The sequence below is a fragment of the Larus michahellis genome, chromosome Z (assembly GCF_964199755.1).
Source record: "Larus michahellis chromosome Z, bLarMic1.1, whole genome shotgun sequence".
NCBI classification, from domain to species: domain Eukaryota; kingdom Metazoa; phylum Chordata; class Aves; order Charadriiformes; family Laridae; genus Larus; species Larus michahellis.
The window spans coordinates 14,995,031-15,010,344 of record NC_133930.1 but is presented as its reverse complement, the minus strand read 5'-3'; the positions used below and the strand labels follow the sequence as shown (position 1 = coordinate 15,010,344).

At 44.2% G+C, this 15,314-nt stretch overlaps 1 protein-coding gene across 3 annotated transcripts in view; it reads right to left on the bottom strand.

The window, feature by feature from the left end:
• EGFLAM (EGF like, fibronectin type III and laminin G domains) overlaps nucleotides 1–14,311 on the bottom strand; it is a 74,351-nt gene extending 60,040 nt beyond the window's left edge. The window contains exon 1 of one of the 3 annotated variants that reach the window (XM_074570024.1): nucleotides 14,016–14,311. In XM_074570024.1, coding sequence (XP_074426125.1) covers nucleotides 14,016–14,130 — 115 coding nt within the window. In that variant the 5' untranslated portion in view covers nucleotides 14,131–14,311. Of the gene's footprint in view, nucleotides 1–13,439; nucleotides 13,675–14,015 lie in introns of those variants that run through there. The other 2 variants (XM_074570023.1, XM_074570025.1) reach the window with 2 other exon arrangements.
• Nucleotides 14,312–15,314: the final 1,003 nt, after the last annotated feature.

Sequence of the window (15,314 nt, the reverse complement as noted above, 5' to 3'; positions counted from 1 at the left end):
CGTATTCATTCTACCCTTGTATTACTTTCTGGCGAGGCTCTATGAGACAAGTTTGCTGGGAGGCACAGTGGCTGAAATAACAAATTTTAACCGGCAATGACAAATACTCATATAAGACAGGCTTCAAATTCATATTCTGAATGCACTAGAGGCCAATAAAAGTATTTACAGGAAGCATTTGGTGAATAATCTGGAACAACAAATAAATTTGAAAAAAAAAATGCAATCCATTTGCAGACTATCTGCAAACAGAGAGGCAACATCTGTTTAATAAGGAGCCACGCCATGAATTATTCACCCAGCCCTACTAAACACCAGTATCTTCAGTTTGCAGATGATGAAAGAGCCACAGAGAGCCAAACACTGACCTCAGTTACACCGGCCCATAAATTGTCACTGGAGGAGTAAATACTAACTTAAGCCAGGGAAAATGAGAGCGAGGAGCTGCAGAGGTCTGTGTTTCCATCCTCCATGTTTAATCCTCAACAGAAGTCAGGGAATTTCCCTCTCGCAGCGAAGATGGTGGCAGGAGGTATGCTTGGGAAGCAGGTGTAAACTCCACCAGCGCTCAGCCCTGTCTTCGCCCTCCCCAGCTGTCAAACGATGGTTTGGGGAGCACACTGGATCCTCACCCTGCTGGGCACCGTGCTGCCTCCTGCTTAACCCAGGAGCCAAGAGGAAAAGGAAATCTGGGCCATCCCTGTCCCATGCACACCATTATTTCTTGTGGGGGGAGAGAGGGCAAGGCATGTCATGTGGTGTGCCTGTCCCCACAGTCCTACGCTGTCACCTCTCCTGACTCCGCAGCTTATTGATGTGCATCTGGGGATTCGGAGTCACTTCTCGTTGCCAGAGTCCGAATTTCACACAACCCAACAGAAAGTAAAAAATGTCCATTTTTGGACTGGCCTTTCCCTTTGGAGCCATGACAAAGTGACTCCACGATCTGACACAAGCCATGTTTATGCCACTGAGATGCAGGAGATGTCACGGCTTTGGAACAGTCATGCTGCAACACTATGTCAAAGCGCTTTGCTAGCTGATCACTACTGTTGCCATACATATTGCGGTTTTACTAACAAATTATTTTGAGATAAACGTGTGCTTGAGGTATTTTGCAAGATTTTACAGAACATCGTGTATTACACACACTAAAAATGGATATTAAAACTGGTCTAAACACGTATTTTTTTATGTCAAAGGTCATGTTTAGACTATAAAATATAAAAATAGTTTTCAAGGGTAAAACTCTTCAGATATTCGTAGTTCCTCCTACAATTCAGGTCAGAAAAAACTCTCTTCTCAAAATTCAGCATGAAAGCTCTGTTAATCTGGTAGCATCATGCACGGTGCAAAACCACAGCGGAGCCTACTCCCCTCTGCAGCCCGATGGATGGGAGCCTGCAGGCAAGGGAGGTGCCATATACTATATATTTGTACATACTCTGAAGACCTGCCTCAGTGTTGATCCCACCTGCAAATGTCCTCTGCAGTTGGATCTGGTGAATACCTAAGAAGGCATGGAGATTAGCCCTGATCATAAAGAACAAGGAATCAATTTATAAAAAAATTAAATTTAAGACATTTTGTGCAAACACAGTCATTCTCCTTCCTGGCCCGTCAGGCACAGAAAGTTTGATATTGTCCAAAATGTTTTGATGAAACTGGTAATAGAAGCAATGACTTTGGTCCCATGCAAACAAGCCGTCAATCAAGGGAGAGCACTCTTGCACATATTATGAGTATACACTGTAAATCTTGTATCAAACACAAAAAGTTAATGAGCATTCGGCTGTAGGTAAACAATGTTGAGCTAACAATGTTGTGTTTACTTTTCTGCTTACAGCTATTTTGTTTCTTGTTTATAGATCTCTCTGGTTCTGTACTTCTGAAAATATGCAAAAACTGATAAACCAATGAAGAAGTCACCAAATAAGCTCTCCAAGTGAGCTGAAGAATACATGATCCCTCTCCCTAAGATGGAGTAAATTTTACCATTTTTAAATAATCACCATTATTTCAATTTTTGCTGCACAAAAGCAACTCAAATTAAAAACAGTAAAAAAGCTTATCCCATCAATACAAGTGTCATTTCTATTGCAGCTCCCACTGGCACATACAACAGCCCCTGTCCATAAATTAAACACCCATAGGCTACCATCAGGGTGGCCCCAGGCAAAGTGGCTCCTGGGAATGGTCCCCAGCCTGGGACAGCCAGTGATGTACCAGTGCCTCAGGACGCTCCTTGCCATCACTGAATCCGCCAGCAGAGATATCACTTCCGTGTGAAAATTGCAATCACACCCTTGCAATTTTCAGCAGAGTCACCTTGAGTACCTAATGGGAACACTTCAAATTAATCCACCCACCCAAATTAATCCCTCCCAGACTAACCATGCTGGCCTCGTGCAGAGCTCGGGTGCAACCACTTCAGCATGATGCTTCCCTCCAGCTACTGCAAGAAAACTGCTTGTGCAGACACAGGGGAATTCCTCCTTCCTTCCAGTCATGAAGTGACCCCAAAATCTTACTACAGTGATGAATAGTTATGAGAAAAAAACCAGCTTCAAAAGAAATACATCTCTTACGTTCACAAGCTTCACATCTGAAGCGCTTTGGATGAGTTGGGTAAAGCTTATCACAGTTGGTACTACTATTTTAGAGGAAATTTCAAAATCTATTTAAATTTTAAATGAGATGAAAATAATACTGACTGAAAACAGTATTTTTTAAAATATTCATGAATGGAATACCTGAAAGGACTGGGAAAATTTTCTTTTAGAATTTTAATTATATTTTGCATTTCATCTTCTCTTTCCTTTTTAGATGCTTATGCTGTTTCAAGGCATGCAGGTAGTCACAAGTATTTGCAGGTCCTGAAATAATATACAAATAATTCACTGATACAATCCTCATGCAATAATATGGTAATTAATTTAAAGGAAAACAAATGGTTCATTTCATCTTTACTAGTTTGTGGTTTGGAAAATCAAGGTCTTTATACTACATATTCTGTACTACTATTAATGATAGGGCATGGGCCAATGAAATGGGATAACCATTTCATTATTTTAGTTTTAAATCTCTGGGGGTAACAGCTAGGAGGTACTGGCTGAAGGACTCCTTATTTTCCAGGCTGATTTTGTCCCATGAAACAAGAAAAATGCGTTGATGAAATGATGGCTGTCACTACTAACATGTCACAAGGATATAGCAACAGAAAAACATCATGAAAGACAATTCAAACTAATTCTAAATTCAAGTTTTCAGAACAAAACATTTTCCAGTAAGAGAAATTCCTTTGGATTCTTTTCTTACAAACATTATTTAACGCAGCTCACCAATTCATAAAAAAACCCCTTGGTTTTACTGAAATAGCATTTTATCATTGAAAAAGCTGTTTTCAATAAAACAGTATGTCCACTCCTAGAGCTGAAACAAAGTCTATTATGGCCCATTCACTCTCTCACTGAAGTATGAGTGAAATTTGTAAAATTTGTGAATTTGTAAAATTTACATTTGTAAATTTGTAAAACAACAAACAGCGATAGGGTCTTTTCTTGTTTCCTTTTGTTTTACAGACTGAACAAGATTATACAAACACCACAGTGGAATGAAGACAGCATGACAAACTGAAAAAGGTCAGGAAATCCTAAATGAAAAAAATGTGCCATCTTTTAATCTCTTTGAAGCATTTTCCAGCTCCCACTGCCCAGCAGTGCTATGTAAGAGAGCAAAAATCTCCCAGCTGCAACAACTACAAAGGACGATGACTTGAAATTGGAAAATCTCAGACGGTCTCTCCTGGTCCTGCACCCTGAGTAGTGACATCAACATGGAAAACATCACAAAATGGAGAAATCCTGATAGCTGTTGCTCTGAGCGAGTGACCTATCACTGCCAGTGCACGAGATCCTGACAAGAGGAAATCCGCTGGACGACCTGCACACTGCCACAGCGAGCACCGGTGCAGAGGCTGCGGTAGTATGGCCCTACCATCATGGTTTTTGATCCAGACCTCAGTGCACAAACCTTTGGAAAGGCTAACCCCACCTCGGTTAGCCCTTTAAAAATCCTGTAATAAACACAATGAAAAAAGAAAAAAAAAACAAACAAGAAACCCTCAACATTATAATAATAGGAGGATTGGACCCACGTGATGTTTTTCTGATGCAGTATGTAGCATCTGTTATCTGCCCCAGGTACATCTGAGGTGACAGCCACCGGGGTATTTATAGCCTGAGGAAGAGGAACGAAGGAGGCAAAGCTCAGAACTTAAGCTACAGTGCACCACAGTGAATCCCATTAAAAACGAACAGGCACAATGCCACTGGCGGCGTTGTTGTGGCTTTTTCTGCCGTGCCTTGGCCCTGCAGATCGCGGAAGAGAAGGGCAGGGGTGGGAAGCCCCGTTCCCCTCCCCGCGCTCCTCCCCAGAGCAAGGCTCTGCGCCCAGGAAGGCTCCGACTCTGCAGAGAAGGGAGGCAGAAATGAGGGGAACGCTGCACAGTGCACCGTGACTTACAGCTGTGAGAAGGAAAAGCAGAAACTGATTTTTTACGTAATTTTTTTAAGACCTAGATATAGGAAAAAAACTTCTGGCTGTGGATGGTTATGCACTGGAACCACTTTTGGGGAATTCCTGGTGCTGAAGGTTATTAAAAGCAGGGGACAATATTATCTCTGAGCAAAGGTTGAGTTTACACCTGTCCAGCCTTTGTCAAGAGGAACAGACAGGGCAATCTCTGGAGAACTCTCACAAGCTTGTGTTTTTAATAATTACCAATCAGAGGCGAGTCTGACCAACACAAGCGCATACACTGTACCTGCACCTGGGATAACTTGGTGAACTATTTCTCCTAATCGGAAGCACTTTCCACTTCCAGTATAAATGTACTATAGATGCCTGTAAAAAGCCCCACCAAGACACTCCGCCTGCATAACCTCAGGCGCATTCCTGGAAGCCCGAGTCAAAATTTAGTGCTTGTGCCCCTAAAACCAGGCTTGCGCTTCACATGCTGGGGGATGGCTGCCCTAATTCCTGACACCTCCACAGCATCTTGGCCTGTCAGAGGAAGATGCTAGCCAGGTCCCTGTCCCTAGTCCCGGAGAAGGGGAAGCACTGAGGCTCACCCCTCCCTGTTCCAGCCTACAAGGCTGCTTGAATGTTAAACTCAGTATTTTTCCTGGCTTGGGATTTCCTGGCTGGGCTCAGACCTGCCTTGTCCCTGCGGATGTGTCCCGCAGCCAGCGGGCTGCGGCTGACCCTGCCTGCTGCCACGGTCCTGCCTGCCCTGGCACTGCCTGCCTTCTCACCGGATACTTCACCAGTTTTCAAATAACTCTAAAAAAAAAAGTTTCTGGGAGGTCTAATTTAAGTATCGGAAAGTAGCTGAAGACAAGCAACAGCGTATTAGCATGTCTGTGCAATAGACTTTAATAATCCACAGGACTTTGTTGAATTGGGTTTTGAATATCTCTAAGGACAGGGACTACACAACCTCTCTGTGCAAGTCCTCACTGTAAAAAAGTTTTTTCTTATGTTTAAATGGGATTTCCTTTGTGTCAGCTTGTGCCCATTGCCTCCAGTCCTGTCACAGGGCAGCCCTGAGAAAAGCCTGGCTCCATCCTCTGTACTTCTCCCATCAGATATTTACATACATTGATAAGATCCCCCTGAGTCTTTTACTCTCCAGGCTGAACGGCTCCTCTCAGCCTCGCACAGAATCACAGGATGGCAGGCGTTGGAAGTGACCTCTAGAGATCATCCAGTCCAACCACCCTGCTAAAGCAGGTTCACCTAGAGCTCTCCTTGTCCCCAAGATGCTCCAGTCCTTTAATTTTCTTTGTGGGTACTCACTCCAGTATGTCCATGTCTCTCTTGCACGGGGAAGCCCAGAAATGGACCAAACCCTCCAGATGTCTCTCATGAGTGCTCAGTAGAGAGGAAGGATCACCTCCCTCGACCTGCTGGCAACACCCCTTCAGGATGCCGCTGGCCTTTTTGCTGCGAGGGCACATCCACCAGGGCTGACACCGCACTGTGATCCTAACTCAAGTTATGATCTCAACCCAAGTTCAGAAATCGGCTCAATTGCAACTGTGATTTTATTAAAGGCTCCTGAAGGCCAGGTCAAGGAAGAAATCCGGCATCTTTGCAAGGAGCAGGAAATTCTTCTCCAACCCAGTTCCTCTGTAAGAAATGGGATAATTTCACTACCTTCTGCAGTCAGCAAGTCTCTCTATTCACCAGCAGTATCAGTAAAAACCACAGAGGAAATTCTTTGTCTCTATTAAGTGACAGAAATAGATTGAATCCCTGCACTAATGTAGTGTGGGAAACGACTGTGTACCCAAAAAGCCAGTAAAAGCAGCGGGATGTGAAACCTGGGAGAATGACTGGGAGGGATGAAACCTTTGCTGCAAGAGATAATGAGGCATGGAGATACATCTCAGCATAAAGACCAAATATGTAAGGGAACCAACAGCAAATGACCCAGGCACTGTTACGATGTCCACAAAGCTAGTATCTAACTCTCCCTAATCCTCTCAAAGCATTCCTTGCTCCACCACAACTTGCAGAGTCCAACCCTTTGGCCCAAACCCTTACCAGGGCTGCTTCAGCATGCAAGCCATGCCCTTCTTTTGGCATCAGTTGGTTAAACAGCTCTTTCTTTTCCCCTTTCTGCGCATTTTAGGTGCTGTCTAGTCCTTTGTCCAGTGGTGACTTTCTTCCCCTTATATTCTGCAGGTTTCTTCTTCCATCCTCCCCATGATCGCTACATCTTATGACTCCACAGAGGTAAATGGCTCAAACATTCTCACCTCAGCCTACTAAGTCCATTAGCACATATATGGAAAGAGCTGCAGTTCTTCACTGTATGGTTCACCATACCATAGAGCTGCCATTATAACTGCTCAATTACGATGAAAACTAGCAACACACACGTAACGGGTCCATGCAGGAACGGGAATGTCATGAAAGTGGAACAGGAACCAAAAATGCCACCAGGATGTTGGTCTCTGTGTTCGTGGCTGAGTACTAGCTGCAATGCCACCATCTCCTGTGATTCTGTGATCTCTGTAAATAGTCATCCTCATAAAAAGCCTGCTCATTTTTAGAAACATGTTGTCTTCTCCTGTGATTATCTAGAAGGCAGAATATGAAACAGAGCTGAAACATTTCTGTTCCAACAAATTCTGGCTTCTGCTATCTCGAATTACACCGCAAAAGTTCTGGTCCTAGACACTTACTTTCCATCATGTGCAGTTTGACAGGTTTTGTTCGTGGTTTTTTCCTAAAATCATCTTCTGTTGCAATTTCACATGCATGGAAGAATTTAACTTGAGTGAAATTCTCTATAATCTTTGCCCTTAGGATTTTTTTCAGATTTTTGAGCTCAGCAACACAAAGACAGTCCTAGTTTAAAACTTTATATGTGCAATAGTACCTGTGAAACATCAGAAGGATCAGAATGATTTCTGTATTTGAAAGCAGCATGCTCAACATTCACAAGATGCTCATTTCCCTTCATCTAGAAAGATGGTTCAAATTGCACGTTCCAAATGTACACAGGTGTCGGTATTTGACTGTACCTTCATTTCCACAGGTGCCTGCAATTTTAAATTACTTCAAAAATCGAGAGAGGTGTGAAGAATAATTTGGCTTGGGATTCTTACAGCCTTGGAGATCTTTCTGTGTGAGTTACACCAGTCTGACTGTCCTCTGAGGACACGGGGAAACTCAGAAGCGCTTGGTGTCCCCTTCCCAGAACAACTACTCTTAACATGACTGCTATCTGCACTGGCTTTTAAAAAAGTGTTTATTAACTATAAGATTCATATATATAAATTGAAAGACACCCCATCACCAGTTAGTGGTATGCTGAGAAAGCCAGGTGCAAAATACATTAGCACTTGCGGATGGTTTATCTCTTCTAGGTCTAAAACTTATCCAGAATAACTTTTGGCAATGCTTGAATGAAAGATCTTTTTAAGAAAACAAAGCTGGTGTATTTTGACCATCTGATTACATGGACAGCAAGTCACGAACAGAAGAAAAGGTTTCTCTCACAGCCCCATAGCTATCCTCTTCCTTTTGAATAAAAGGCTCCCTGGGTCAATATAGTGTGCTTTTCTTTTTCATTAAAAGCCAATGTCCTGAGGAGCTTTCTTCATGAGTAGTCCTTACTCCTGCGTGTAGTTACACTGCGCTTGGTAGAAGAACTGGTGTGAACTCAGTGTATTTCCCACTACACACCTCTCACCTGCAGAGTTTTATGTATCATCACACACGATACCATTTCCTAGGTTTGAGTTGGCTACCTGGTTGTGATGGAGCTTTCCCCCTAAGCCTCCAATTTCCAGTGGCTTATGCCCTCCCGAAGCAGGTACTTTCAAAGATTAATTCGGCTGTGCTTGTTCTCAGCTCAGCGTCTCTGAAAAGTCTGAAAAACTAATGTTCATCTTTTGCTGTGGTTTGGATGTTCACACAATATGAAATAACCAATTTGGTTTTCACATGGAAGCATCTTCACTAAAAATAAAAAATAAAAGGAAACCAAATCTTGCCTATTCTTACCCAAATGTATTTCCTTTCAGTTGGGACTAATTATGAAGAAAACATTTGGGGTTTTGTTTAGTTTGTAGTTTTTTTTGAGACAGATCGTTTGTTTGCACAGAAAACCATTAGGAAATTTTATTAGTGATCAAATAGGAAACATAGTCTCCTGTGTGCCTGTGGTTTAGAAAGTCTTTTATTACATGATCACAGGCCACTGTTGCACATTCACTGATAAATATGGCACCAAATTGCACACTCTTTAATATATGAAATGATAAAGTCTGCAAAGACCCCTTCATGGTAATTTACTCAGATTACAGGCATCTTTGATATCTTTTAATAACTTTTTAATAAGAGAAAAACTTTCTATAACTATTTATTTCAGTGTTTTACTTCATTATGGCAGAAATGCTGTGAAAAGGTCCTATCAGTCCCGTTTTGAGTTTCCCTCATGAAGCAACAATAGTAGTCACCTATTTTTTTTTTATTTTCAGTAAGACCACATTAGAGGGATGTCAGCAGAACCAAGCATAAGATTTGAGTCCCAACATAAGCATGATCTGAGGAATGGGAAACTCCCAAGTATACTCTCAGCTAATTGATGAGTGGGGCACTGAAGAGAACTCATCCACTGAAATTTTCCGTTTTAAGACAACAGGGTACTCTCCTGCTCCTCAGGATGTCTTTGGGTGACTGACACTCAAATTCCCTGCCATTAAGTTTAAGAAGGTGAATCTGACCGTCAGATGTGCTCACTCCACACAGTACACTGGGCTGTGCCCTGTCTAGTCCTGTGTCACTGTGTATCTGCCAGAGAAAAAGAGGGCATTTTTCTGCAATATGAAGGCATTCGCCTACGTATTATTACTAAAGTAATGCCTATCAGCGCTGACTAAAACTGGGGACAGCTGTGCTGAGCACCCTACAGAAGTCCTATTACTGCCTAATGTGGCATGGTTAGAAAAAGATAAAAGCACAAAACCACTACAACTCCATTCTGAAAACTGAAAATTTGGCCTGGGAAGGACTGGCAAACCCTCAAAGCAAGTCTGCGACAGCCTCAGGACAGAAGGATTTCCCAAGGCTCACTCCGGAGCCTTAGCTCCAAAACAACCCCTCTTCTCCAAAGCATCACTGCAAACCCCAATATCTGGTATAATTCCACCAATTTTAAAAAAAATCTTGGCTAATTTTACCTTTCCGAACACTGGTGGAAGTCTGTATAGCAGTTTTAGAAGGGGTGTTAGCAAAGCGACGCCCAAGAAAAATGTTCACTGAAAGTTTCCTTTTACAGAGGAAGATAACAATTTCAGGACAGAAAGGACCAAACACATTTTCCTGCAAAGAAAACTAAAATGAGGAAATATACGTTAAAGTGGGTGATTAGCATTGACATACTAAGTAACGTGCTCAAGTGAAATAATTTAGTGCATTCCCATTGCTGCCCCAGAGGGCATTAGGGGAATGCCCGTACCCGTCGGAGGTGTTGATGGGATTGATCGGTGCTGGCAGGATTTGCCAGGAGATGGGCACCAAAGGTATGAGGGCAAGTCCAATCAAAAAGAAAATGTCACACAACATTATGACACAACTTACACCCAAATGCGACAAACAACATACATATATAATTAGTGCTTGGTTGATTTTATTGGTGTTGAAGACATCGAACAGTGTGGTCTGATAGCCCACGTTTTGGCTTATGCCTGAAACAATAAAAGAATGATACTAATCTTCCCCCAAATAAATTATTCACATCTTCTTTATTAGTTTTATCTCACAGATATGCACCGTCTCTGCCAGCTCTGCAGCCCTTGTGTTAGGAATCGTTCCGCTCCAGACTCATTCCTTTCCTCAGACACTTCACATTCAGCAGCCGACCAACCTCGCCCTTGCACACTTTACGTGCAGAATTCATTATGGCAGCAAATAACAATTTATGCTATTGTTGTTCCAAAAAAATCCATGCAATATTTAAAAAACTCAAATAAGCACCTTTCTTCCCAAAGAATGCTATATTTTCTCTATCTGTAGGCCTGATTTTCAAGGTAGTTCGACCTATTTTGCTACCTAAATAGGGCTAGACTTTCAGAAGTGTTCCATATCGAGCAGCTCTTATTATAGACAGATTTTCTAAAGAATTCAAGTATTGCAGTGCCAAGTTCTTTGGAAAAAAAGTCATTTACTGTAAGGCTGACCAGGGAGCTGGGCTCTTTTGAAAATCTGGCCCTGATATTGAGTGCTACGCTCTTGTAAAGTCTTCAGACTTTAACTGGACTGATTCCTCCAGCATTTACACACAAAGCCAGCAATGTCTACCATTATGGACATCTGGGAAATAGATAAAATACAAGCCAAATTCTTTGTTTATATTAGTTGGCAAGCTTTATATATATATATATATATATATATATAAAAAATAAAAGAATTCCTAAGCATCAGATATTAATATTTTATTTTGTCTGTGCAGACCAAATCAACAGTTTTAATATTTTACAGGGCATTGGAACTTCATGCTCTGATAGTAAAAAAGTGACAATGCAATATAGTGCAACAAGTTCATGCCATGAACACCCATGGGAAAACAGGTAAGTGGTCATCTCTTTCCCCTGTAATCCCCTAAAATCATAGAGCCATTAAAATCCAACATTATTGTGTTTATATTAGTAGTAGTTTAACAAACTGGGGTCTAGTTTTAGGCTGAAACTTGAAACAGAAGCTGCGAAAACCTATGCTTTGCAGAAGGCAAAAGCAAGAAAACAATGTGAAAGCAGTGGACAAGTGCCAACTTCTGGAGTACAAGATTTGGAGAATCCCAGCCTAATCGCTTTCCAACTACGCTATTCACCACAAGGTGTCCAAAGATTTGTTTTAAGCCCTTCCCAAAGTGTCTGTCGTCCTGTTTCCTTGTCTCCAGCAAATGTATCGTGTAACTGTAAATAAATGCTCAAATGAGTTTAGCAGTCATCAGGATGTTTCACATTTGAGGACGACAGCTTTTTCCCCCGAAGTTTAGTTTAAGAAGTTGCATTTGTGGTCATTTTACTATATACTTTATTTTTAACTTCACAGACAGATTTCTCACTCAGCTGCTTTCTTGGGATGACAAAATTGATCCTTGTAAGCTGAGCCCTGAATGAAAACTTGGAAAAATGGAGATGCATTTGACTATCTTTTTTTTTCTTTTGACCCACAGGACCTCCCAGTCAGCTCCCATTATTGAAGATGAACGGGTTTTATCACTTACCTCTCAATACCTTTTGTTTTCACCTCAGTTACAATTCCTGTACAAGCCTCACTTCTATTGCTATTAAAAGGGCAAAGTGAAAGGGGAAAAAAAAAAATCTTAAAGAACTTTCTACTGTCTTATCTCTTCTTCGCCCTCTACTTTTGGAAGTGCAAGTAAATGACAGGTCCCCCACACTCTCACCTGCCCAGCACATGATACGCTGCAGAACAAGGCAGAGATGTGAGCTACCTGGAACTGTACCTGTTCTCAGTGTTTTGTAAGCAGTATTTCGCAGTGGGCACCCAGCCACAGGATTCTCAGAAGCAACTCTGCAATTCCAATAGCCTTTGGCAGAATGCAGATAGGATTTAAATCCTATACTGCTGCACACAAACTGTCTGTGGGATTTCCCTCTTCAAATCTTGCTACAAGTGGATTTTCAAATGTTTGCACAGATTTTGAAAAAATTCTTCCTGTATGAAACTGCCTATTTCTTTTACAGCCAAAAAGTAGAAAAGGAAGGACTGAATCAGGCAGTGAACCTGAAATAATGCAAGTTGTTAAAAAAAAAAAAACATAAAATGGTAGCTAACAAAACTAGCATACACAAAATGTTATTAAATTAGTTCATCTCCTCCACAGTACTACAAATAATTTGTTTGCAAGTTTTAAACTGCTTTAATTCAATGCATAGATATACATTTCTAGTAGGTCCATCATTCTGCTGTGATAAGAGGAAACAAGTATGCCAGTACAGTAGACGAATTTTTAAAAATATTTACACATTTCCATCCCCAACGTCACATATCTAGTATTTTAATGCAAACTACTAATCATCTCATTCACAACTACTGTCTATCTAATTTCCTCAAGTACTTAATGGCAGCTATTATGATAACCAAGGATCATGGGACTAGATCCCTAAGAGACAAGGTCAGACCAGTAAAATTAGCCATCTGTCCAGTAAGGGCTTTAAGCTCAGGCTGTATTTAAGTATTAAGTTTCCAACTCTACAGACATATTTTTTTTCCTCACAGACGCAAGAGAATGCACAATACTGATTCTAAAAAACAGCAATACAAATCTTTTAAGACTGTGAAATAGATACAAAAAGGGTCTGATCCTGTGAACACTTTGTGAGCTGAAGCAGAATTTACTAAACTTGTCGTATTTTCCATTGATCTGACACCAGTGAAGTTAGTCATAAAAATCGGTGTTGGCCTCAAACACTCCAGGACAGTCTCAGTGTTTGAAACCGCCCTGCGTGTCAATACCTTCTCTAAACACCACATTTTTTTAAGTATGCAGAATGTCAAACTTCACCACGCACTGTGTCCCACCTCACTGTTTACCTTTTACCTTACTGCTTCATACGCTGCAGACTGCGAGGGCTGTAAAAGCTGCTTAGAGTCCAAGTTTTTAACTTTCAACCGCTAAGAACCACGTCCCACCACCTTGATCAATGCGCAAAACCCCACGACAGCCGTGGGAACTCTCCCGCCGGACACAGGTAATGCTCAGGCAGGACCTCGAAGGACACCACAGTATGCTCGGTACAGACTAACTGCATTTTTTTATTATTAGATTGTTGCTTCCCTAGCCATTTTTCTGTCACATTTACTACTTACGTTATTCGCTACCACACACATACATGCCACAGCCAAAGCAGAGCCTTGCCGACGGGAAACTCCTGACTGGCACAGAGGTTCACCCGGCTCCCAACTCTGCTCACGCAACACCACAGGTTGCGGGCTCCAGGGAAAACGGGCAAAATCTTTGCCAATTCCTTCCTTCCGCAGCAGCAGAAGTCGGATCTTGGTCTGTAACTTGAGTGAACCCATCGGCACTGGGTGTAAAATGCCAGAGAAAACCGATCGCACGCCCATCCTGCAACTTCACCGCTTCCAGTGGCAACATTCCCTGCCGCCGCCTAGGCATCCTCTCCCTCCCCGCGGGTGGGAGGACAAAGCAGGGGCTTGCAGGGAAGGGCGGGGACGGTGCCGCCCCGCCGGGCTCCCCGGAGCTCGGGGACGAGTTATTTCACGGGGCAGCGGCCGCTGAGGAGGGGCCGGCGGCGGCGGCAGCAGCGCAGCCCCGACACCGCTGCCCGGCCCCGCTGGAGCTTCCCCCCCTGCGGCAAACGCCAGTTTAAAGGGACGCGAAACTTTGTTGAAAGGGCACCTCATCTCCCCCCGTCCTGCCCCCCGGGCCCCGCCGCCCGCCCTACCTTGCCGGCGGGGGATGCTCCTCCGCGGCGCGGCCGCGCAGCCGATGCACGAAGCCAGCAGCAGGAGGGAGAGGAGGCAGCGGCAGCGGCGGTGGCAGCGGCCCGGCACCTCCATGTGCGCCGCCTTCCCCCGCCGCCGCCCGGGCCGGGGAGGTGGGGAGCCGGTAGCCGCGGGCGAAGGGCGCCGCCGCCGCCGGGCGTCCCCTCGGGGGAGCGGGGCTGGGGCCGGCGCGGAGCGGAGCGGCGGGGCTCGCAGCCGCGCCGGGCAGGGACGGGGAGGGAAGGAAGGGATGGGAAGGGAAGGGGGGAGGAGGCTGGGTCCGGCCCTCTGATGGGATTACCGCCGCCCGTGGGGCGGCCGCGGCGGCGCTGGGCACGGCTCGGCACCTCCCCCGCCGGGCGTCGCAGCCCCCGGACGCGGCCCTGATGGTCCCCGGACGGGTGACACCCCCCGCGTCGGCGGTGTCCCCTGGAGAGGCCGGCCCTGCCCACCGGGGCGACACTGGGGACCCTGGTGCGGTGTGTCACCCCTTCCTCAGCGGGGACCCCCCTGCACATCCCTGCCCTCCCCCTGCGCAAGGGGATGTCGTCGTCCCCCTCCCGTCCTGCGGGACCCCAACTCGGCTGCCCTGCTCCCCAGGGGGCATCGGCATTGACACTTGGGTTCGTGCTTTCTTCCTTTTTTCCCTGTTTGCCTGGCAGGGATGGGGCTGAAGTGGTACCAAAGTGTTGGGGCGAAGGCGAAGCTAGGGAAAGGATTCGGTGAGGAAGTTGTTGCTCAGTTAAGAGGATAAATTAAGCTTAATCCCCCCAGATGGAGGCTGAGACCTATCCAGCCACTCAGACTAATATAGAAACCCCTGTGGAGATTAGAGGGGGTGGGGAGGAATGGGGGAGGCAGGCAAGGGGAAGCTGCGGAGATTGAGGAACCCACAAAAAAAACAGGAAGGGATGAGCAAGAAGGAGCCCAAAGCATCCCTTCAGAGCAATATGGCACTGGTGGAATGAAAGATGAAATCTGTTTGGTCCAGTATCCTGTCTTTGACATTTAATAGACAGAGGAAGGTGCAAGAAACTTCGCATTAGGCAGATGCGGGATTATCCGCCCTCTGCTTTAGGTCTCATCCTAATCTTGGCTAGTTAGAGATCAGTTTAAGCCCCAAAACATCAGAGTTGTTATGTCTTGAGGGTTTGTGTGGGCTTTGTTTTGGAAATGATCTGCATTTGTTTGTTTTGCTGTTCACTTTGATAACTTTGAGTGGGTTTGATGTCCATATAAATTATGTATGTTTATACAGT